Raw genomic sequence first — 27,192 nt, 5'->3', positions numbered from 1 at the left:
GCTTGAACAAAATAATACCAAAAAGTATAAATGTACTCTGTTGTTAAGGTATCAGAGAAATCAATGTCCTTTTTCCTAATATAAAGCCTGTTATTGTAATTTGTTATTGAACGCATTATGATAATAATTCTTAATTCAACTAAATAATGATCTTTTGTGTGTTTTATAGCCGGTATTTCAAGTGCTTCCCGCGGACACTTATCTTCAGGGATTAGACAGAAGAAATTCTAAACCTAAGCCCTTAAGATAAGTGCCCGCGGTAAGCACTTGAAATACCGGCTATAAAACATATAAAAGGAATATTATTTAGGTGAGTTAATAATTATTATCATATTGTAACGTGATGGGAATTAATTGATGAAGGAAAAAGATATTTAATTAATAATGATCATAACATTTTGTAAATTATTGCTATGCAAGGGCGCCCATCAGGGAGGGGGCAAGGTGGGGCGCTCGCCCCCCCTAGAGAAAATCATACTTCGGAATATCGAAAACCCAATAGAATTTTTATATTAGTTACAGCAAAATTTGAACCTATATTTGAAATGTCGCTTATACTTGCCCCCCTTGGAAACCACAATATGGGCGCCCTTGTTCCTATGTTAAATGGAAAAGAAAATTCAACTAACAAACTGGTGCTGTAAGTCATTCACGTATCTTCAAAATAATTAAGGAAATCACGTAGTAACATAAAACTATGTGCATATAGAATATTCCTTCTAATAAGGAATAATATCTATGTAGTAATGTGTTGACCTAAAAATATTAACGCTTCCTACTTCAAACAACCAGGAAAATTCTTGTAATTGTTTAAGGTAAGCGAAAAAATAATCACGCCACTAAAACTAGGAAAAGAAGATAGGTGGACTGAAATGGAAGAAAACTCGAAACAGTGTGTGTGCTAGTATCTAAAGAAAAGACAATAACTCCTCCGTCATTCTCGTTGAATGAATTTTGGTGAGTACAGAGCTAGACGAAGACTTTATAAACGCATTGCTTATATTTGACTATAACTGCAAATCCTTTCTATCGTTAAAATCTTGCTTCTTAATTGAATATGTCAATAGATTGTCTAAATGAGAGCCTAACAGGCCACAGCACCAGTTTTGGATATTAAAATTAATCTGATGTCTCTAGTTTTATTTAATGAATTAAGATATTACCTACTTAATGCATAACCTGCAATTATCTGAGCTTAATGATTAGTTCATTAAGAGCATGTACTCAATAGCCCCAGTAACTAAGTTATGTTCATTAATTTCTGAAGTATAAAAATGGGTATATTCATGGTGTCAGCGTCCGAGTTCGATTCCAATTAGTGACAAATTACAATATTATTGTATTTCTCTATTCGTTTTAATATAAAAACTTGATTTCTTTGTTTACATATTTTAAAAGATAAGTTTTTATTCTCAGAAATACCCATACAGAGTTTTTTCTTTTAAAAAAAACGAAAGAAAGAAAAAAACTGGCAACTCAATAGTTTTGAGATATTCTCAACCATATGTGTGAAATTATAATGATTAATCTTGAAATTAAGATCACTATCGGGCAAAGAAGATTTCACTTTTTTTTTTTTTTTTTTTTTTTTAATTCCTTTCATACGTAAGAATATAGAGCTCTTCAAAGACGTAAGTGATCAAGATTTTTTAACAAGAATATAAGTGAAAAATCCCTCTATTAATTAAACTTTTTTTTTAAATAAGAGTTTTATACTTACAACAATGGAGATAGGAGTCGTATACTTCCAACAGATTTTCCACCATATAGATGGTGGACGACCTATCATGATATGTATATCTTCCATAAATCTATCAACGCCTGTAACAAGAAAGAATAATTATTATCCCTTTTTAAATGTCAATTTGTTTTGTTTAGGATAAGACAATTCACAGTACAACTATATCTACATGAATCAATACAAGGAATTTAGACATTGCAAGACCATACTCAGGAATTGTAACTATCATTCAACTTACAGATTTCTGTAATTCCTGTAATCTTTAGAGTTTCAAGCTTTCGACTCACCGCTGGAGTCTTGATCATAGAAGTTAGAAACAGGAAGAAAAAGAACAGAAACTTCAAGGAATAAGAAAGAACGGACTTACCAAAGGGACCAAGAACGGACTTACAAAAAAAAAACCGTCAAGTGCGCCAGCGATCTGCAGATGAAGTTGAGGCGAACTAAGGAAAAAAAACCTTCGCTAAACTCTTTTTAGTTCGTCTCAACCTCATCTGCAGATCGCTGACGCACTTGACAACGTGTTTTTTTGTACAACACAGCTTTCCCCTTGGTAAGTCTATTCTTTCTTATTCCTTGATGTTCCTGTTCTTTTTCTTCCTTTTTTAACCTCCATGACCAAGACTCCAGGGGAGAGTTGAAAGCTTGGAGCTCTAAAGATTATAGGAATTAGAGAAATCTGTAAGTAGAACAATACAAAGAAATTAATCAGAAAACACTTTTTGTTTCCACATTAATTGCATAATGTTATCTATATAGTAATCATATAATAATAGCTATTCAAATTTGACAGTGGAACCTTTTAGATAATAATAATTTTAAAATGTATACAAGAAATATTTTTAATAATACTTTGTGAATTTTTGAATAAATGAAATGAGTCATATCGTTAATCTAATATTACTCTTTCATTTTTGGTTTGTTTACAAGTTTTCTTTATTTCTTATCATACACAATGGTTGTTACATTTCCAGATTATTATTATTATTATTATTATAATATATTATTATTATTATTATTATTATTATTATTATTATTATTATTATTATTATTATTATTATTATTATTATTTCTATTCATCCTATGTCATTGGATGAAGTTAGGATGTCCTTAGGTATGTTAAGATTGTCTGAAAGAAGGTTTATTCTGGATCTTAAAGTGCTACATTTAATTCTTCACGGTAATTTGAATCTGTTATCAATAATAACTCTGTATACAACCAGTCATCATATAAGAAATACGAAAATATTTAAACCCATTCAGTTTCTCAATGATGTATCAGTAGCCAATGATTTTGCCAGTGTTATTGACTTTTTTTTATCATAATTTTAGCAATACACAAAGACAGTTATATAATCATTTCATTATCAGCTGAGAGTATTATTTTCTCTTATATAACATCATGTTTGTTTTATGCATGATTGTTTTTCCTTTTTCTGTGCATGTATCATTTGTATCTATAATGTATTATGTTTATCTTTTTATTTGCATGTTATTTGTATGGAAATTGTAAGTGGGCAGTTTTCTCTGTAATTTCCAGTATGCAATAAATTATTATTATTATTATTATTATTATTATTATTATTATTATTATTATTATTATTATTATTATTATTATTATTATTATTATTATTATTATTATTATTGATTTATGGTTATAATTTTAGGTAATTTGTATGAGCTTCAGCGAAAATCTTCTATCATTAAGACTTGCGTGGAAGAACAAAATCAGTTCCCGGTCTTGTCGGCGGACCTTCAGTTACTATTTTCATGATGCATTTACTTAAGCTTATAAGTGACCTACTTTGTCGCGTCGCGTTAGGGTATATGATATTAAATGTCAATGTAACCACAAACTAGTGCAACGTAAATATGATTTATGAATTAATATGCAAATAGACGGTTTAGATTAGTAAAATTAACATCATCATGAAGTCAGTTTCCAAACAAAAAGAGATACTGTATTTATTTTAAATATATTTTTCACACATTTCAACTCTATAGACCTGTATGTAGATTATGATAGTTTCTTGCCGCCGCGTGCAAATGTATGTATGGTAGAGCCGGGCTTGATACTGTGGAAGTCACGTCTCGTAAAAATATCCACAAGGGATAGATTATTCTTGGAGCCTTTTTTTCTTGCCTTTTTTCTTCCAATTTCCTCAAATACGACTTTCGTGATTTTGTTGATATTTCATAAAAATTATATATAACAGATCATTTCTAATATAAATAGTCTCAAAGGATAGTTTACTTTCTGAGGAGAGTTTTCTTTGCACAAAGATTTCCAAACACCTTACACTTTTATTTGTAATTCACAAACAAATGTTTCAGTAGTGATTTAGTTTAAGAAATTGAAGCAAGAACGTTTAATGTGATGATCCATACCTTTTATTAAACGTTAAAATGATTTCAATCGAAAAATATACTTCATTCTACCAAGAATGATGTATGATTAAGACTAATTGTTGGAAGATATTTCCCTATTCATTTTTTCCTTGATTTCGTTCTATAGAAAGGAAACAAACATAACAACCTGTCCAAAAGATCTGTAAATTGAACTATATAGTGGGTGTTCCAAACTTCACGCAAGAGAAAAAAATGTAAGAGCTAACAGTTCAGGGTTATTAAAAATAGAGCGCTACACAAAACAACAACGCGTATTCATTGTTAAGCACTATTTTAAAAATAATGAAAGTTTGACAACTACAATTAGTAATTTTCGTACAAAAAATGATCGAAATGGTGATATAATTTCAACAACTGTGAAGAAATTAATTTTTAAAAAAAATTAGGGATACTGGATCAATTTGTAATCTTAAATACTCCTCCAACAAATGCAGTTACAACGTGCCATTGTTCGGTACAGATTTAGGGCTGGAAGCATCATCGGACCATTCTTCTTCGAAAATATGGCTGGTCAGTCAATAACAGTTAATGGCACTCGCTATCGCAAAATGATAAACTAGTTTTTTGTGACTAAATTGCAGGATATGAATGTGGACGACATATAGTTTCAACAAGACGGTGCCACATGCCATACAGCTCGATAAACAATTCAATTACTGCATGAGTCATTTCCTGGTCGTGTAATTTCCAGTTACGATGGTGAGAATTGACCGCCCAGATCATGCGATTTAACGTCGTTGGACTTTCTACTGTGGGGTTTTTTGAAGCTAAGGTTTGTACCAACAAGTCCACGACCACCCAATCTTTGAAGGAGGAAATTGAGCGATGTATCAACGAAATTCAGACACATTTATGCAAAACGGTCATGGAAAATTTCAACTTAAGAGTGCGTATGTGCCAGCAAAGCCGTGAAGGCCATTTACCCGATATGCTATTCCATACATAATCCTATACTGTATACTTTATGAATCAATGAAATATTTACAATTTTTAATTATAAACCTGTGTTTTCTATCAAAATTACTTCTTCTGTTAATTTTGGGATGCCCATTATATATATATAATATAGACACATTTGTCAAATTATAGATGATAACCAGAATTGTTCTCTTATAAACAACAAAAAGTTAATTGTTTTTCCTTCTGTAAATTAAAAGTAAGAAGTTGGATTTCACACTTCACTTACCATATACTCTAGAAATTACAACTGTTTCTAACAACGTTACAATCATCAAAGTAAATGCAGCACTGTACCAGTCCATCAATTGCAGAACATACATGCCTCCCTGAAACGGAAATAATTCACTTACTGTAAGTAATAGTAAATCACATGCTTGAAGAAAAATTTAATTCTTGAACAAAAAAATATTATTCTAATGTCAATGCACAACTACTCAACAAAGGAGAAAAAAATCATATTTTCCATTATCACCTGACTATTTGTAATAGATCACTTTTGAGTTCAGAATGAATATAATTTGCACTTCTATTACACTTAAAAAAAAAAAATAAAAAAAAAAAGTTAACCTAGCTTTACACCACGTAACAGAAACATAAATAAGAATTTTCCTAATCTAATAATGATGTAAACTTACGAAAATTTAAATAGGATAACACTTTCTTTCATATGGGAACTTACGGAGACAATATTATACACACATTTACGTTTTCCTCGTTCGATGTTCATAAGAGCTTCTCAGATAATAATCTTCAATAAAATACAGATACCATATTCCTTAATTCTTATAGTATTTTTAATAATATATGTGAAGAGATAATTGATACACCTATCTAACACATAATTTCGATGCGCGTAGTTCTGGGTTCGATAAGGACAGGTTTTTCGGTGTTTGTTCAGAATCGTAAGGGGATTTAGGTGGTGTCTCAACTAAGAGGTAGCGAAGTTCAGAAAACTTGAGGATCGGTTTACTGACTAAATATGCAAAACTAAAAAGCCATTTGGTAACCATGGCCTCCTTCGTTAACGGAAACACGAAAGAGACTTTAATTTGTTTCATACATATACAATTCTAACTTTCCCCTTATAGTTTACTAAATTTGACGATGTTGACGGATGATTTTAAAAAAATCTATCACAACGTACTTCTTTGAGGTCACTGTAATACAGATTTCTATTTGATTGAACTAGATTCTAATTGTCATACAACTAACTGCATGACAATTAAACCCCGAAAGATTTTTCATTGCAGAAACAAAATCTTGCCATTACGGTAACATGCTCAGGAATTTTCACCATCATTTTACTTACTTGAAATTCTAATTCCTGAAAATATGTTACATTTACTTGTTTTTGGCTCTTCCTTAGAGCCCTGTTATTGGAGGATAAAAATTGGAGAAAAAGTAATAAAAATGTTAAGGAAATAAAAGGGAATAACCCAGTAGGGTAGAGCAATGCAAAAACATCTTGTCGATATCTGTTGGTCATATGACAAATCTTATTCATTCTTCTACCCAGTGAATGTGTTCCTTTTCATTTCTTTGACACCATTTGACACATGATCGGGAGCTATCGACAAGATTTGTTGTTGTAGCAAGTTTTGTACTACTCTATCCTGGTGAATCCATTCCTTTTAATTTCCTTCATCGTTTGACGTGTGACTGACAGCTATTAACAAGGTAATTTTGCAGCGTTTTATCCTGGTAAGTCCGTATCTTTTGATTTCCTTTATTTTTTTATTGTTAACTTTTTCTTTCATGAACAACGCTCGAGGAGAGAGCCGAAAGCTAGAAGATACACAATATTTTCGAAGCAACACACTGAGCAAGGCTATAAAAACACAATCACGTAACAGTTTCAACACAATAACTTTCTCTTCACCAAACTTCACAGAAGAAGGAGTGATCTTGATTAAAGTACAGGTTCCATATTCCTCAATTTTTGTAGTATTTTTATATTCTTCTAGTATTCCACTCCTATGGAGTCTGATGAAGACACAGTTGTTGTGTTGAAACCATTACATGATTGTGTTTTTTATATATTACCATATAGCCTTACTACGTGAGTTGTGTTTAATTTGACAAGATGGAAGCAAAGCTTGATAGAATAGTTAATTTTTTCAAGAACCAGAATTTAAAATAAAAACTAGCCAATAAGAATTCTTACCTTTATCACTAACAAATACCTTATTATTATTATTATTATTATTATTATTATTATTATTATTATTATTATTATTATTATTATTATTATTATTATTATTATTATTATTATTATTTAATTTTCTTCTGGATCCATCCAAAATTCTTCTTACAGACACTTCAACTAAACCCCTATACACTCCGAGGACTTTTCTAACAAACGAGTTTTCCATTCACCTTAGATATTTCAATCTTCAGATGACAGCTGAAGTTCAATATTTTCTTATTTATTAGGATATAGATATTTATTTCATCCCATTTTAAAAGCAATACAATCTAATTTTTCAGTATCAACCAATTGCGTTTACCTAGTCGAATCTATTTTAACAGTAATTTAACATAAAGAATTGTAACTAAAAAATTTTCGTTTATTGTCTCCAAACATATACACGATATTTCGCTTCAGCCAAAATCGTAACTGAACTAGTCTTTCACATAAAGGAAAAATAAGAAATGAGATTAAAGCTGTTATCTACCTTGTTTTGCATTAAATTAACAAATAATTGAATATGTTATGTTATGTAATGCGTGAAGCATTAACGTTTATCCGACTATTTCTTTCAATTACATAACCAAATAGTATATACAACCCTATCGTATCCTAAGATAGTCTGAGGCAAATACAGAAATGTATGAAATAAATTTAACAACCACTAAAGATGCCCAATCAAATTAAAATTTTAACAATCAATTTTGTAACTGTTATGTTATTTCTAATTATTTTCTACTCAATAAACATACTATAATTTTCTATTAGGTATGTAATATCACATTCAATTTATTATTTTTGTTAGTTCGCATTTGATTAGGTTATATACACATTTACCGATTAAGTTAGATTAAGTTAGATGTTCAACAAATTTTTCAATTGAACAAGGTATTAATAGTTTTCATGACGGTTTCTTGCTAATGAAAATTTACGATTTTAGCTTTGCTTCTTTTATTTTTCTATATAACGATGCTCTACAATCGATCGAAAGTACTTACAGTTTCTTCCTACGTGTATTTTTATATATTGGTATTACTCCACAAAAATTTTCTTTTATCAATTTTTTAAAATTAATCTTATATAGTTAATGCTTGTACTAAACTTCTTGTATTTTACTGATGGTGACCCCACCTTATTGAATTCTCATTGGTATTTCAGGCAAAATACACGAATGTCTTTCATCATGATAAATTCCTAAGCTTAATTGTCAAAAGTTCTCGAATATAGCACTTCGGTAGCAATAACTAATTACAAAGAATAAACTAATTACTAAGAATAATATATATACTAGTGCACTATTGAAGTATATATATATATTTTTTATTTATCTTTACAAGTTGCCTTTACCCGTCTTATGGTCAATCTTGAGAATTTCGTTGACCAATGCTCCTTCTTGTGGAAATCTTGTAGAAAATTCTATACGCTTAAGTACGACAAAGTCTTGAAATCAATGTTAGCATGACCATATTGTTTCCAATTTGGTGATATTTAGTGTACAAAAGTTTTTTATTGCCTTCTGCATAATTAATTTCCTTTTATATATATTGTGTCGAAAACTATTACGCAATACATTTGTGCTTATGATGAAATGAAAGAATACATTTGAATCGTAATCTTGACTTGCGGTGACAGATGGCAACGGAAGCCTAATTTCCAAACTATGTCTATGTAGTATAAAGCATCCTATGTTTTGGAATGTGAGAAATGTTTTCCCGTTATTTCATACAGCGTGCATTTTGAATATAGTTTCTAATTATAGATCAACTTTCGAAACTAAAATAGTTCTATTTAGAAATTACCGTAAGTTCACATATTAGAAAAACAGTTGTTCTATTTGTGATACGTAAATTCAAGTATTTGAAAGCCCAAAACATATTATGCCATTTAAAGCATAGTATTAAAAATGTTTTATAAGATAACTACACAATTTACATTTTAAATGTTACGTTATAACTGAAAGAACTACAAATATTTCGCACATGAAGTAAGTCACTATCTTTGTATTTGATCACCAAATCATTTTGAAATGGTATCAACAATTTAAGGGACTTTGAGTGAGCTCCAGGATTGCATTACAAGATATATTTATAACCATTAGTATGGATATGCTAGATCGCATGTCAGGTGAACTAGACTGGTTACTGCTACTGAAGTTATATTCTAGAAAGTGAATAGTCACTAGTTCTCAAAACTTAGCTTAGAATAGAGTTCCGCCGTGCATGTGATAGTGTTAATATCTCTTAAAGGGAGGTGCAGAAGAGGAAGTGGATCATTTCTCATTGTACACTTTTTATATTTCCTTTACAAATACTCATGAAAACATCTACATTCATCTATAACTACTTTACACGTCTTCATTTCATTTATTTTTCACTTTTTTCAACTTTTACTCCTTGACTATCTGGATAACTGGCCCTCATCTTCCCGTTGCAACTTCTTTACGATTTTGACTATTATTACACCCTATTGTGACTATACCTTTCTTTACCTGATTTTGACAAACTGTTATTCCTGATCTTGAATTTGCACAATTACAATTTTTACTTTACTACATTTTCCTTACTATATATTACAGACAATTCGACTAGAAAGTCAGCCAAAAAAATCATCCGCCATTTGTAAGCTTCTTTACAATTTTTAATCACAAATAATTCAATTTTCGAATAAGTAATTCAAGTTACACACAATTATAGCATACTTGGCCAATCAGGCTGATGCACCTAATAATTAAAACCACCGTGAATGGCGAAGAAGACAAGACAAAATAGCTTAGAATACATCCGAATGAAAGGCATTCGTGTATTACGCCTGAAATATCGATGAGAGGTAAATGAGGATACAAAAACGTTAGTACAAGTATTAATTTTGAAAATATTTTATATACGTTCAATTAGTTAATAATAATCTTCTAATAATATAATATAATAGTCTTTTTTAGTATATACTATTTCCATGCCCTGTTTATGTCTTCGAAGTAACTCGTACCGGTTGCGTAATATTTTATCTTAAAAATTAAGATAAAGAAAAGCTTAAACGGACTACGTACCTGAGTAACACACGGAATTCCCAGGAGAAAGAGAGCAATACAACCAAGGCCTGTGATAAGCGTCTTGTACGGGAAGAGAGCTCGTATTTCGTCCGTAAGTGCTGATATAATACACTCGAACATACCAAACTGAGAAAAACAAAAGATAATAAAGGATTACTACACATATTAAAGATTATTAATATTACCGATCAACTTTCTAAACTAATAGAGAATTATTTAGAAATTACCGTAAGTTTACATATTAGAAAAACAGTTGCGCTATCTGTGATATGTAATTTCAAGTATTTAGAAGCCAAAAACATACTGTGCCATTTAAAATGTAGTATTAAAAAGGTTTTATAAATTATTTGCATAATTTACATTTTACCATGTTACGCTATAACTAAAAGAACTACAAATATTTCGTACACGAAATAAATCACCATCTTTGTAGACATGTCGTTAGTATCGAAAGTATAATTGGGTTTCCACAGAGATTGGTTAATTATTGCAAACAATAATATCCTAATTTTCTCAACTATTATGACATGTTGACCTATTGTTAATGAAGTATCTTTTGGTTACAAAATCCTGAAGTGGTACCACTAAATAACTACCAAATTTACTAGAATAATTTAATACGACGACAACTATTACGATTTTTTTTTTTTTTTTTTTTAAATCTGAAAATTCCTTATTAATGGTAAATCACCTACGAACGCTTAAAAAAATCTAATAAAGTAAAGTATTAATTTCAATGTATTGTTGAAATGCACTGAAATAACTGAAAACGAATATAATAAGAAACTAGTATTAATAAGGTGGCAATTTGTTGCAGCGGTCAAAAGAAATGTAATTATTCAAGCAGCAAACTTGATTGTGTTTTGGCGGGAAATAAGATACAGAACCAAAATTCATTTTTAATATGCTTACTAACAAGTTTTCCATAGAACTGATTTTGAACTAGCAAATTTGGTATGAAAGAAACACTTACCTGTGAATCAAGACCAACAGTGAGCAACATTGAGAAAAACAGCAATGCCCAAACTGGTGGTAACGGCAGTCTTGCAATGGCCTGAGGATACACTATAAACGCTAAGCCAGGCCCTAGAAAATAAATATTTAAGATATACATAATGGTAGGTCACATATTCCAAAAACTGAAAAAAAAAGGTTCAACATTTCCACGCAATTCAATACAACAACGCACACCAAACAAGCTTCTTCTACCATCTACAGGTACGTTTTCAAATTAAAGTACTTACATAATGTTCTGTAGTTCGATCCCAACCCATTCGACCTAATAACTTAATTTCATCGAAAGTGGCTGTCACCATTATGTTACCCTGAGCCGAGCACAATTCCACATGAGCCATACCCTTAGGTGGGAATTTTGGGAGGGTGGCAAATTTTCTCGGGTAAGTTGTGTTTTCATTTTCCAGTTATGGAAATTATAGAAACTTGATAGCAAACATTGATATTAATTTTCTAATGGCACAGGTGGTAAAACTTAAAATACAACGATCCATAATGATTTGAATTTTGGTTGCACTATAAATGTTGTGTGGTCCACTTCAATACTACTATGAGTGTCACAGTGAAATAAAAGACTGATATTACGTTAATTTGGTAAATTAAGTAAAAAATAAGTCTGATCAAAGCAAACACTTATTATTAGCAATCTGTGATAGACTTTCGGCGATGTGTCTTTATCAGACACATTACCTGAATAAAGATAATGTCTCTGATGAAGGCCATGTTATACAGAGCTACTGTAAATAATCTTCTCGATTTCAAACTTTAATAGTTCACGTTTATATACCCGCAGTGACATGCAACTTACGTTAAATGAAAGAAAAATTCAAACATTTTTAGTAACTGCCAAAGTTGGTGTTCATCTACGCATTCTGCCGATAGAAGGATAGTAAATCACGATGGTAGAAACGAAGACAGGAAAACATCTCGAATTTCATGTAAAACAGTCTGTAGTTAGTGTTTAACGAAGTTTCAGGACGAATTTTGTGTTAGATTCAATCGAGCACTTGATTCTGAAGTGGTACAGACAATTTGAAGAAAGTAGGTGTATTTGCAAAAGGAAATCAACAAGCTGGCCGGAACTTGAGGATTCAACAGTTGATTGTGTGCGTATGACTTTCGCCAGAAAGCCTACAAATTCAATGGTTCGGGCAAGGAAAGAATTTAACTTGAAGCAGACAATAATATGGAAGGTTCTACGGAAATATTTGAAATTTCACCCACATCGATTGAAATTATTGCAGGTGCTTAAAGTTACTGACAAAAAAAAAAAAAAAAAAAAAAAATTACTTGAGTTCCGCGTTGCGATGAAAAAAAAAATCGTTAGTGTGAGTCAGCTATGTCTGGAGATGAGACTACCTTCTATCTTTAAGGCAAAATAAACAAACAAAATGTGAGGATTTGGAAAATCCCCATGGCTATGAATAATATATCCGTGATTCGTCTAGGTGAACTTGTTTTGTGCAGCCACAGAAAAAATAAATAAATAAATAAATGGCCCTATGTTTCTCGAGAGCACTGTAAACGGACATTCCTATCTTCACTTGCTGGAAACATGGCTTTTCCCACAGCTGGAAGAAGACACGGAAAATTTTATTTTCCAGCAGAACGAGGCATCCTCATATTGACATTGGTATGTCAGAGAAAATTCAACAGAAGATTACCAAATCAATAAATAGGACGAGCTAGTCGTGAGAATTAGATTCTGCTTCCTCGGCTCCCATGGTTGCCAGATATAATCCCATGCGACCTTTTAGTTGGATAATGTTAAAAACCAAATGTATCGGCCACCTTTACCTAACAATATACCTGAACTTCGAGTACGCATTCAAGAAGCAGTTGCATCTATTAGCTCTGAGATGTTGGAAAGAATGTGGCAAGAATTAAGGCTATCGGACTGATGTGTGCCGAATTACAAAAGGCACTCATATTGAGCACTTTTAACGTGGAGCAAAACATACATGTATTAAAATTAAAAAACTTTGAGTTTTTATTTCAATTAACATAAGTTACTTGTCATTGTGAATGTAAACTTAAGTTAATAAACTCTGAAACCAGGAATATTATTTAAATAGCCATATATTGTCAAAGTTGTACTAAAGATCAGTAATAATAAGTGTTTGTTTTGGTATACGTAGTCCCAAAGCTAGAATGTGCAACATTCTGATTTGATCAGCAGGATTTATAGTCTATGTAATATAGAGAGTTTGATACAGAGAGAGAGAGAGAGAAAAGCTGTTAGGTTATAATGCCATGCACTAAATGTTTGTGGCAGAGAAATTTGTGGTAATGAAATTTAAAAGAACACATAGTGGATATATTTGTGTAAATCATAGTTTGTAAGACTATTCTAATAATTAAACTACGCTATTGGGGGATATTTGAGGGAGAGATCCCTTCTTGCAAGTCTATTAGAAATTTAGTAAATACGTATTAAAATAATTGTAAGTATACAAAGAATAACAAAAACTGCTAATAAATTAACTGAAAGGAGATGCCTTAGTGTTTGCATATACCTAATATGGTGATTAAAAAGATACGATAAATAGTAAAAAAAAATGGAATACGAAGGATTGTGTATGAATTTAGTATAAGAATTAAATTAGCTACAGCAGATCGTCCTGCTATGATCAACATTATTTGGTAATGGAGGCCTACCTGTATTATTTAATATTGCACAGGCATCTGTATGCTCGAACACCTTGCATTATTGGTAGATGTTGGAAACACTCAGTGAGCTCTTTTGGAAAGGCGCTCGATTTTTTTTTTTTTTTTTTAAGCGGTCACTAAATAAGTCCTGCGGAACTTCGTTGCACAAAACGTCTTCGCCATTTTGCTTTTCCTGTCAGTATTCTCTCATCTTCCAAAAAGGGTCACATACAAGAATTACCTACCACGCGCAATATTAAATAAAATTTTGCCAGTTGCCTCTTATATTAAGATACAATTTGTTACTTTATTGTAAGTCGTAACAAATACAGGTTGCCAGACCGTAAAAATGTTTTTGAACCATGCTGTAGAATAAAATAATTCAAGAAAAATAAATAAATAAATAAAAACTAGTAGTCATTCCAATGAAAGTTTTCCCATTTGGAATATATAATGATTTCTCCCCATTCAGTCTGCACAGATGATTTATGCAACTGGGCAACTAGACTAATAATCTAACGAGTAACTCTAGAGCAAAATACATTAGGATTAGAATTATGAATTAGATTTCTGGATTTTCGGCATCTATGGCCATATCCTACGTATTGAATGTTGATTTGATAATCAATAAAAGCCTCCTTGAGTAAGCACTTTCCTCCATCATAACAAATTATTACTTCCTTAAAAGCTATTTGCTCTTAACCATTTCCTAAAGCCAATATCTTCATAGTGAAAATACCAATATTAAGATAACTCACGGGACAAATTACAAGTACATAAATAGTTGTGTATGTATATATAATACTTCAGATAAATTCATTCTTAAAATGTTGACAAGAAAAATCAGGTTACAAATTTAAGATACCGACCGACAAAGAACTTTCTAGCTTCTTAAAGACTTTTATTAAAAAATATATCTAGAGCTTCAATGAATCTGAAAAGTCCTTTAAAAAGAAAACAGGACAGTTTTTTTTTCTCAGAGTAACACGAAAGCTTTTCTTTTTGGTATAGTCGAGAATACCAGGAATGTTTCTTTTCTTTTTTATTTTTTTTTTAAATTATTTTAACATAACTCTTCTTACCTTCGCTAACAACTTCAGAAATTGCTTGTCCAGTTTCGTGTGCCATGAATCCGATTACACTAAACACAACAAGACCAGCGAACACAGATGTACCACAGTTTATTAATGGCAGTAAGAATGCATCTCTGTAGCAGTTATGATGAAATCTGTTGTAGCTTGCCATGGTAAGGATACCACCCCATCCAGGTCCAACAGAGTAGAAAATTTGAGTGGCAGCTTCTCCCCAAACCTAAAATAAAATTAAATTAAATTATGATATATGCATACACACACACACACACACACATATATATATATATATATATATATATATATATATATATATATATATATATATATATAAAGTGTGATCAAAAAGTACGGTAAATATAGTTGTACAGTGCCATCTATCGATGTTGTATCCACTTCAACCAATAAGCTCGGTAGCCTAAACCTTCGGTACATTCAGTATCGAGTTTGAACGAGTTGTGACATGTTAGTTGGCTTCTAGAGGCAGAAGAGTGAGGACGTGTTAAGAGTATCTGTCGCGCGCCAACATTAAGTTTTGTTCTAAGGTGCAAAAAACAAGTGCCAAAGGAGCTCACGAAATGTCAAAATCAGTATATGGCGATGAAGCACTAGCACTGAAGACTGTTTACCAGTGGTATGTGTGATTCAAAACTGCAAGAAATCGGTTGAAAACGAGCAGTGATCGAGACGTCCTACGACGCCAAAAACAGATGAAAACGTGCAAAAAGTAGCATAAATGATTAGCTCAAACAGGCGAATGACTATTCGAGAGCTTTCCGAAGAACTAAACATCTCGTATGGGTCCGTGAAAAGCACTTTAACTGCCGATTAAAAAGACAAATGTTTTCCTTCTTCACCACGAAAACGCGCCCTGCCACACCTTTCTCTTGATCCGAGAGTTTTTGGCCGAAAAAATATTCCTGTCTGTCCACACTCGCTGTGCTCTCCAGATATAGCACAATGCGACTTCTGGCTCTTCCCAAAAATTAAAATCGTGCTTAAAGGAAAACGTTTTGACACCATTCCTGACATTGAGTGGGCCACAACAGAGCAGCTGAACACCCTTCCAAAAGAGGCCTTCCAGAAATGCTTCCAGTCATGGATTCAATGTTGGGATAAGTGCATAGCTAGCCAACGGCAGTACTTTGACAGAGATTAAATAAAATTTCATGTAAGATTATTATTTTATTTCTTTTCGTATTCGCCGTATTTTTTGATCACACCTTGTACATAATCGCAATTAGATTATTATTTAACTGGCTTAAGTTCCTTCTTTACCAGTTAATAGATCAGATTTGGATAAAATAGATGTTTTACAATATTCTAAATGTTTAATATTAGCGTTTAACAGGAAAAAGTCCAAAGATCAGATGTACGTCAATCGATAGTCATCATTGAGATAAATAAAGTGATATGCGTAAGCGTATATCCTCATGAATAGTTTCCGAGAAATTTAAGAAAAACTTTTTTGTACACTTAAAAAAATGATGTGAGATATCCATGCATCTTATTAAGATGAAACTGATACTCAAGTATAAACTAATCAAACTTTATATTAAAATGAAACTGATACTGAAGTATACACTAATCTAACTTTATATTAAAATGAAACTGATACTGAAGTATACTCTAATCAAATTTTATATCAAAATGAAACTGATACTGAAGTATACACTAATCAAACTTTATATTAAGATGAAACTGATACTGAAGTATACACTAATCAAACTTTATATTAAGATGAAACTGATACTGAAGTATGCACTAATCAAACTTTATATTAAGATGAAACTGATACTGAAGTATGCACTAATCAAACTTTATATTAAGATGAAACTGATACTGAAGTATGCACTAATCTAACTTTATATTAAGATGAAACTGATACTGAAGTATACACTAATCTAACTTTATATTAAGATGAAACTGATACTGAAGTATACACTAATCTAACAGAAACTGATACTGAAGTATACACTAATCTAACTTTATATTAAAATGAAACTGATACTGAAGTATACACTAATCAAACTTTATATTAAAATGAAACTGATACTGAAGTATACACTAATCAAACTTTATATTAAAATGAAACTGATGCTGAAGTATACACTAATCAAACTTTATATGAAGATGAAACTGATACTGAAGTATACACTAATCAAACTTTATATCAAAATGAAACTGATACTGAAGTATACACTAATCAAACTTTATATTAAGATGAAACTGATACTGAAGTATACACTAATCAAACTTTATATTAAGATGAAACTGATACTGAAGTATGCACTAATCAAACTTTATATTAAGATGAAACTGATACTGAAGTATGCACTAATCAAACTTTATATTAAGATGAAACTGATACTGAAGTATGCACTAATCTAACTTTATATTAAGATGAAACTGATACTGAAGTATACACTAATCTAACTTTATATTAAGATGAAACTGATACTGAAGTATACACTAATCTAACAGAAACTGATACTGAAGTATACACTAATCTAACTTTATATTAAAATGAAACTGATACTGAAGTATACACTAATCAAACTTTATATTAAAATGAAACTGATACTGAAGTATACACTAATCAAACTTTATATTAAAATGAAACTGATGCTGAAGTATACACTAATCAAACTTTATATGAAGATGAAACTGATACTGAAGTATACACTAATCAAACTTTATATTAAAATGAAACTGATACTGAAGTATACCCTCATCGAGCTTTCCATTAAAACACGAGCAAGACATGAATACAGAGTATGGTTAATGAAAAATAGATAAAGTTATAACTTTTCTACTTTACTTTATTCTTTTGTGCAAGAACAAGACATGTATCCTATATCAATAGATAGATTACATCGAATAAAAAAAGACATGCTTTGAGGGTGAATTTCCATGCGTAGTTTTCCAGAAAATCTACAAAAAACTAAGTTTTATGATGTTTTTAACAAGGAACAGTTTGAACATGAAATGAAACGTTTGAAAACCTTCATTTCCGGATCATAATAGCAAGAAGATATTATCTTCAATGCTCCTCTTAAACGTTTACAATTTATCCACCACTTTAACCTTGGTTTTTCTTTTCCAAATATTATCATAATGTTACGGATTTATTTTACAACTGGAATTAGCGTTGCCTGTTGTGGATGCAGCTTCTCTAATTTAAATCTAATTAAAAATGATTTAAGATTTACTGTGCCCCAGGCGAGGTTAATCTGATGTACTTGATGGTTTTTGTTCTCCCAGAAGAATTCACAGTACATTTACCTGTGTACCGTAAATGTAATAATAATAATAATAATAATAATAATAATAATAATAATAATAATAATAATAATAATAATAATAATAAACACTATTAACTAGCAGATTGTAGACTCCTAACGGTGACGAACACATTTCTAGCAAAGACACACATATTTCTAACAGCGTCACACATACATCTAATAGTGTCACACATACTTCTAACAAAGACACACATACTTCTAACAGTGTCATATATACTTGTAACAGTGTCACACATACATCTAACAAAGACACAGATACTTCTAACAGTGTCACACATACTTGTAACAAAGACACACATACTTCTAACAGTGTCATACATACTTCTAACAGTGTCATATATACTTCTAACAGTGTCACACATACATCTAACAAAGACACAGATACTTCTAACAGTGTCACACATACTTCTAACAAAGGTACACATACTTCTAACGAAGATACAGATACCTTTAACAGTGACACATATACTTCTAACAACGTCACACATACTTCTCACAGCGTCACACACAGTTCTAACAGTGCCACACATACTTCTAACAAAGATACACACATACTTCTAATAGTGTGACACACACTTCTAGCAGTGATACAGATGCTACTTTGAATCCCTTTGTCCAGTAAAATCGAATCCGCTTAGAGATTATTGAATGAAAGTTTGTTTTTTAAAGCAAATTACACGCTGTACGTTTTTATATGTCAAAATATAATTACCTTGATATCAAGCAGGAGCTCCCATCTTGGGCTCAGATAGAATTTCAGTCCTTCCATTGCACCAGGTAATGTAAAGCCATGAATAAGTAATATTACCAAAACAATGTATGGAAATGTTGCCGTCACATACACCAACTATTGAAAAAGAGAAAAAAAGAAAGAAAAAACACACTTTATTTTTAAGGAGAAAAGGACACTAAACACAGTATTTGAAATATTAAACCCTACAAAATGAAAATTGTCAATTTAAAATCGATTGTTATAGTAGTATATTTATTTTTCTTTTAAAAAGGAAAATTTTTTTGTATATAGCTGTTGAAAAAATTACTACTGTATGAAAGATGGAAGTTAAATTAATTATTGTATTAATCTTGCTTAGACAAAAGATGTTTTCTTAAAGTACAGTTTAGAACATACTATAAACACTATCTGCAATAACCTGTATATACATTTACATTGTTTTTATGTATCTGTATATTAATTTTTGTATAACAAAAAGTGTAAGGCAAAACGTAATAATGAAACATAACTATGAGCATTTCAAACACCTGGTTTACATATACGAAAAACAGTGGCGCATTTTGTAATAATTGCAACTGTCACTCACAAATTATGTACTTTTCAGAGCAGAAATAGTAGAAAATATTTCATTTTTAATCCTATTTCAATTATACGAACTTAATAAACATTTTTTTTTTAAAAAAAAAAAGACAAATTACTACTATAAAATATATTTGTTCATACACTTTTTCGCCTTTAAAAAAGTGTGTATGTTGTGTTAACTAAAGATTTTGGAATTTTAGGAAAACAAAAAACATACTTAAAACAATACTTAAAAGACTTTTAAATTTCACTATTTTCTAGTCAAAATAAATACTGCTTAAGGTTTTCATCGTCTTAATATTTCATGTAAGGTAACATTAATTGGAGTGATTATTACTATATGCTATATAATTTCAAATATTTGATTATTTGTAGCGACTATAAAGTATTAAACTTCAGTATTCTCTTCAAATTAATTAAATGCTATTTACGATTTTCATTGTCTTAATATTCCATGTAAGATAACATTAATTGAAGTAGCCATTTTACACTATATAACCATAAAAGGAGAAATTCAATTTTAGTGACAACTAAACTTTAAAAGGAACCATATTGTTGTCTTTGTAGATATTTTTATATATTTATCCTCAAAGTAAATTTCCGTAGATATGTAAATATAATCTCACTTTATCATATACTAATATGAAACTAACTATAAAATATGTAAATTGTGCAATAAATTCAATATATGATTAAACAATTACACTATTTATAAATGACAATATTCGAAAACTTTCGTTTTTAAATGTAAATTTATATCCGTATAGCGTGTAGAGAATATTGAATTTATGTAATCATGTATGCAGCTTAGCTACCGGAACGGGACATATTTTCTTCAGAAAATATAGTTATCTGTTAACAATTACATTTTTATCATGTTTTCATTTATCTCCATTATCTATATTATTCCTTAATAACGTTAAAAACATATCTGATAAAATTGAAAGGTAACGTTATTTCAATTCCCTACGCATGATTGTAAAATACAATTTTGCTTCTCCACCCTTGAAAGGAAATTTTTGTTGCGTTATTGGTGTTAAAAAGAATCGTGTTTTTACAAACTAAAAGAGGCATTCATTCAAATTTCAATAAAATCGAATTACTATGCTTATCAGTCAAAAGTATTAGCTTACATTTTAATTAGGTTTTTATGGTTAATTGACTTTATAACAATAACTCCATATTATTATTGTTATTAAGATCTTTGTCTTCAAAAAGATAATATCTTGTTTAATAAAAACTAAGTAATTACTCTTCTCAAGAAAGCTAATTTAAAACATTCCATATATTTTTGTCGACAGTAGAGTTTTAAACTTTATTATTTTGATTTCTTTCAAAATAATTAAATGTTGTTTAAGGTTTCTATTATCTTATTATTTTAGATCTTTCTCCTACTAATATGGTATGCTATTTTGTACATGATGTTTCTTTTGCTTTTTACGATTATTCTTAAAATTTGAATATTTTCGTTTATAATAATTTTACACAAACGTTATTTTTACCTACATTTCATGACTAGAAAGCGATTATCTTGCCAGCAAAATTACAATTTTTCTCATTTATTTTTATTTGTCTTCCCATCTTACGTACTAATAAAGTTTTATAATAGTATGTAGTAATCCCTGAAATGGGAGATTAAGTGGGAATTTTAATAACTATATTTTCACCTACAATGATTAAGTTGCTTCTGCGAGATATTTGAGGGACAAAATTACAAATGCTTTAAATATTCAGTTTAAATAGCCAGTTTATGCCATAAATTTGTAACTTTTTCATAATATTCTAAAGAAGTTTTATAATACAGTACAATATAGTCATCTCTGAACTGAACGATTAAATTGAAATTTTAATAACTACGTTTTAATCTACAACGACTAACTTGCTTCTGCTATATATTTGTCTAACGAGACTAGTTCGATGAGATTACAGATATTACATATTCAGCTTATATACCTAGTTTATGAATGTGTTAGAAGACTTATCTTAGTAAAGTAACGATTTGTAATACAAATTTACATGTGTTTCCTCGATTTATATTTCCTAATCTTTATAGTTCTGTAATTTTCTGTTTATGCATGTGATAATTCTTTCAAAGTATTTATTTTCTCGCATAATTTGGAAAATATCACACAATCTATTCAGTGCCTGAGTAAGAGACATGAATAACTCAGTAGATGAAAAATATCTAACATCTTAATTCAGTAATTATACTATAAATGATAAGTTATCGCAGACAGCATTGTTTACAGTATGTTGAAAACAATTTTTAAGTTTCTTACACTACTGATTCCATTAAGTGCTATCACAAAATATTCATACAAAAAATGCTCACACACTCACAATCATACATGATATGTGCACCAACATCATTCGTTCAGAATTCACATCAAACACGTAAGATCAGTTATACCTCTTTCCTCAATCGGCTGCTCGACATACAAAAGAAGATGTAAGTTACATACGATTGGATTACACATCACTTTCTTTTCTTAACACATTATGGTGTAAAAAAAAGTTATGATGTGTAGCATTATATATATTTTTTTTTATCAGTCTAGTTTATTTCGGTTGAAGATTATTTTATTCTTCTGTACACGCTAAATCACATTACTACATTCTTATTTTATTTTTTTCTTGTCTTAAATTTAGTGTAAACTTTTATTTTTAATTGGTGATGTTGCAAAGTTTCTTTTTCATATGTACACAATTCCAGACAGATTTTTTTTTTCCCTGAAACACGAAACTGATGCTTCCATTTTAACCATTCACATACTATTGTTAACCATTCACAGAAATTTATTTTCATGTGAATTTTCCATCAGCTGTTTAACAATCATTCAGTTCGAAGTCAAAAATCTCAAATGTGGTGTGCTACGTTTGGTAACGATGGTTCTAAAGAAAGCAGTTCGTTGTTATTTGTGCTGGTGTTAAAAATACAAATTAGAATGCTAATACAAAGCATATGAAGTGGTATTTGGCATGATGGTTGAATTCTATTATATTCTGTAAAATTTTGTTCTTGTACTATTAGTATACAACAACAACGTAGATATATACAAATATTTATTAGAAATACTACAAATATTTGAGAACTAAACAGTGAAAATGAATCGAAGCAATTATTTCTCGATATATGATACATAATGCAAATATCTATTTTAGTAGTTCGATATTAGATACACTTCTATCGTTTTCTGTTTAATAGATCAGATATAGTTGGGCTCTTTTTTCCTTTTTTAATCAAAAGATCCAATATATTTCAATAAAAAATCTTCTTGTGGGCCTTATATCTGGAGAATTACATATAGTGTAGCCAAACACAAACTATCAATTAACTCAATATGATATGTTTATCTGAAGAAAATACGAAAATTTGATTTAGAAGTCGTTAAAAAAAATTGTGGCCCCTGATCCAATTGACCCAAAAGATCCAATCTATTTTAACAACAAAATTTTCTCGTAGGCCTTATATCTGGAGAACTACATGTAGTGTAGTCGAACCTGAACTATCAGTTAACTCACCATGATATGCTTATTCTGCAGAAAATACGTAAAAGTCGATTTGGGGCTGTTCAAAACTTTTGTGGCCCCTGATCCAATTGGATCAAAAGATCCAATATATTTCAACAAAAATTATCTCGTAGGCGTTATATCTGGAGAACTACATACACTGTAGCCAAACACAAACTATCGGTTAACTCAGTATGATGTGCTTATTCCGTAGAAAATATGAAAACTAGATTTAGGGGCCGTTCAAAAATTTTAGGGTCCCTGATCCAAAAACTAATTATTAGCCAAGATTGCAATCTTTTGATCCATTTTCTTTTAGTTTTCTTAAAATTCTTGTTTAATATTGAAAACAGTTTTATTTTAACCTATCTCGAATAATTGATGTTTTTAACTAAGAATGAGAAAAGCACAAATAACACGACTGCGAAAAAGATTAAAGATTATCGCACAAATTTTATTGCTCGAATTACATATTTTGTATACAATGACAACCATTGAAATTGTGGTTCGAAATTATTAATTCTATATAAGTTATTCATTGTCTTAATTTTGAGCTTTATTTGTTTATTTTCCTTTTCTATGATAGAGTCTATGAAGTATACCAATGTCAAGTAACCTGAATATAATTTGCTATTCTTGCGATGTAAATTAATAGACGTATTTATATCTTGCTAACAATATTTTAGTAATCCAAAATCTGTAAATATTCCAATACTTTTGTCTGTACTTACGGTATTCTTAGATATCAAAAGCTTATCGCAGTGACTAACTGCGTCAAATCAATTAAAACGCAGTTTGATTTGTTGTACGATTGTCAGTAATCGAAATGTACTGTTACTGGCCGTATTATAATTGTGAAATCTTCAACCTACTAATTTTCTTCTTTCTTTCCATTTGAAGTAAATTTGAACTTTCTAGTAACAAAAAATTAACCCAAACCGAACTATATATTTATTTTTTTTTACTTAATCATCATCATTATAAAATGTGAAAAATTGCAATAGTTTGTCTGTCCGCTTCAACAGCAGAATTATAATGTTACCTAAAATCCTTGGTCCAAATTGGTGGCTACACGTAATGCACCCAGGGCACAGGGCACTGAAATAGGTAATAATTGCACAATAACTTTTATGTTGAGGCAACTAAAGTTTGCCAAAATGGACTGAACCCATGCTCTATTACATTGAAAAAAGAAAACCACACAATAATCCATAAACCAAGTTCCCCTACCCTATCAAAAATAGTAATACTCCCATCGCCACACACCACAATTACCTAAGATTTACTTTTGCCCCACTTATGTGAATTAAATGGAAGCTAAATCTCTACTACATATTACAACGAAATTGTTCATTGCCCGAAAAATAGCATGCATATTTAAAATTTTAAAAAATACACCTGAAACACGATTTACAATACACAAAGATATCAATTATTGACTGGTACAAAATTTACCATAATTTATTAGCTATATGCATTCCAAGCTAAAATCTAATCAGTAGGAGTTTTGAACACCTGATGACTTAACTAAAAGAAAAAAAAGAAAATACTCAAAATTTCTTTTAGAGATTTAATTATGGACAATAACAGCATCTGCTTCCATAATGTACTGCATATATTTGGTTTGTAGGTATCAACCAACTAATGTATGCAAATGCGCTAACGTAAGAATATATATAGCTCCTGCACAAATTAATGTCCCAGTTTGTAGCCGAAATTTACCATTACCATAAGCATAAGTAAGGAAATATTTGAAGAATACAAAATTTTTAGTTTTTATGTGGTATACTTAATCTATGTTCCTTTTGTGTGTGTAAAATTAAAGTTTTGTAGAAATATGCATCAGAATGAAATGCTTTGAGCTCAAAAATGCTTAAAGAAGCCTGCATTGGGATTATTTATCAATCCTGCGTTGAATAAAAAGCGATACTAAAGATGACTGACATTCCTATTTCATTGTTTTGGTTGTAAAATTTTTTGATTGCAATATTATTGATGAATTCAAGGCAAAAACTGCTGAGTGCAACTGGGTAAAAAGAAAAGCTGGGTGACATGCAGTTATGCAATTGATTCTCGTTATCAGTTTTAGTATACATATTAAAAATACCTGTCGTATTTTTGTCCTTACATTTTGGTAAGGGAAATGTGCATTAATACCACAATAATTACTACAAACCTACAAAGAGATGACCCACTCGCAAGTTGATTTCAACACTGTAACAAATCACAATACATCACAACCTCATCTAGAACTAGTTTGAACAAATATTATGACACTTTTTTATTTTATAAAAACATATACTACTCTACCACACACAAACATTTTCAAATTTAGTTCTCCAAAATTCACACTTGAAGTTTAGCATTTCATTCTTTCCTTAAATATTTTAGTTCATCTGAAACTACATTTTTTACGTTAACTGATATCAAATTCAAGTCTAAATTTTTTGCTGTCTGATTCTTGGTGATTAAGATAACACATGTATTAAAACCATTTTAAGTCCTTCTTTATTTATTTGTTTGTTGTTATTGAACAAAAATGGAATATTCATAATTTGTGAACCACTCCCTATCCATTGACCATAGTTAATACGACTTTTCTCTGAAAATTCACACTCAAATCGAGTTACTTAAACGGTCAAATAACAAAAAGGACTTAAATAAATTTTGTTTCTGAGATTCATGTGATGTTAAAATATAGAATACATGTGTAAGTGGTGAATTTTGAGAACGTTTACTTACTTTTCGAAGCATACTATCACTACTCGTTTACTTTATAAAAGAAAATATAAGATCTAAGACACTCATATTTTGGAAAACGCGTAAGTAAAATAGGCAGAGAAAAATAACAGTGAAACTTAATTGTGACTGTTCTGTTTCGGTTCTATCAAAAACAGAGCTAGCCAATTTCTTCGGACATGCTGACCTATATTAACATACGTAATTCTTGAACTTAAGAACTGTGCTCAAGTTAATGCGTATTTCGTAATAAGACAAAGAAAGTGTTCGGCCTTATTGTATTTATTTATACTCTACTGATTTTAATAAAATTGTGATTTCATGGTATCCGTAATTTTATGAAATAATATACTATGAGTAGGATTTTGGTATAACTGGTGCATATACATTATTACTTTTGTTCTTTACATTAGTATTACTGTCTAACTGTGGTCACTTGGCCAGAATTAGCGTATTTTTTTTTTAAATTTACTGCAAACAAATTATAATATTTTACCTTCTAGAAAAATAGATTATGTATCCTAATATTTATATTATAATCGTTTGTGTCTTCAGTTTTAATTATTATTTGTGACGTCAGTTTATATTTTAAATTCTTGAGAACGAGCCATATACTTATTTATGTATTCTTGTGTTTGTCTATTATATTATATTAAATTATATTATATTATATTATATTATATTATATTATTACATATTTCTTTTTGAGTCTTCAGTTTTACAATTCAGTTTACTTATTAGTAATACAAAGAAAACCTAACTTTAACAAGCGGTCAAATCTCATCGTGATATATTTGTGCTTAATATGTATTGCTTTTAGTCAAACCTTTTTGAGATTTTTTGGGTTATTTCTTATTGTCTATTAAAAATATTTAGTCTGAAAATATTTTAAAAGAATAACTAACTAAACTAACTCTATGGCCTATGAAACCAGGATGTTCAATGCCACGTTCACAAAAGCTCTCCATTGACTTCTATCCTTAGCCAACTGCATCGAGTTTCTACTTTGTATTCCTATTTCTGCGAGATCCATCTTAATATTGTAATCCCATTTGCGCCTAGGTATTCGTAATGGTCGTTTTCCGATTGGATTTCCAGTTAAAACTTTGAAAGTGTTCCTACTTTCTTCCATTCTGGCTACATAAACTGCCCACCTAAGCCTCCTAAATTTCATGACCCTAACAATGTTTGGTAAACGATATAAATTATGCAATTCCTCGTT

The 27,192-nt window shown here is 30.3% G+C and overlaps 1 protein-coding gene across 1 annotated transcript in view; it reads right to left on the bottom strand.

Annotated features, from left to right (window-relative positions):
- LOC145662450 (sodium-dependent proline transporter-like) overlaps positions 1–27,192 on the bottom strand; it is a 152,006-nt gene that overhangs the window by 10,254 nt on the left and 114,560 nt on the right. Inside the window, exons 6-11 of the mRNA XM_081728038.1 lie at positions 19,119–19,253; positions 15,093–15,321; positions 11,321–11,433; positions 10,345–10,473; positions 5,337–5,436; positions 1,721–1,821 (exon numbers count right to left, since the gene is read on the bottom strand). Coding sequence (XP_081584164.1) covers positions 1,721–1,821; positions 5,337–5,436; positions 10,345–10,473; positions 11,321–11,433; positions 15,093–15,321; positions 19,119–19,253 — 807 coding nt within the window. The remainder of the gene's footprint in view (positions 1–1,720; positions 1,822–5,336; positions 5,437–10,344; positions 10,474–11,320; positions 11,434–15,092; positions 15,322–19,118; positions 19,254–27,192) is intronic.

This window comes from Thermobia domestica, chromosome 10, assembly GCF_964235325.1.
Source record: "Thermobia domestica chromosome 10, izTheDome1.hap1.1, whole genome shotgun sequence".
Taxonomy (NCBI): domain Eukaryota; kingdom Metazoa; phylum Arthropoda; class Insecta; order Zygentoma; family Lepismatidae; genus Thermobia; species Thermobia domestica.
The sequence above is the reverse complement of the archived record's forward strand: the minus strand, read 5'-3'. Positions and strand labels throughout refer to the sequence as shown.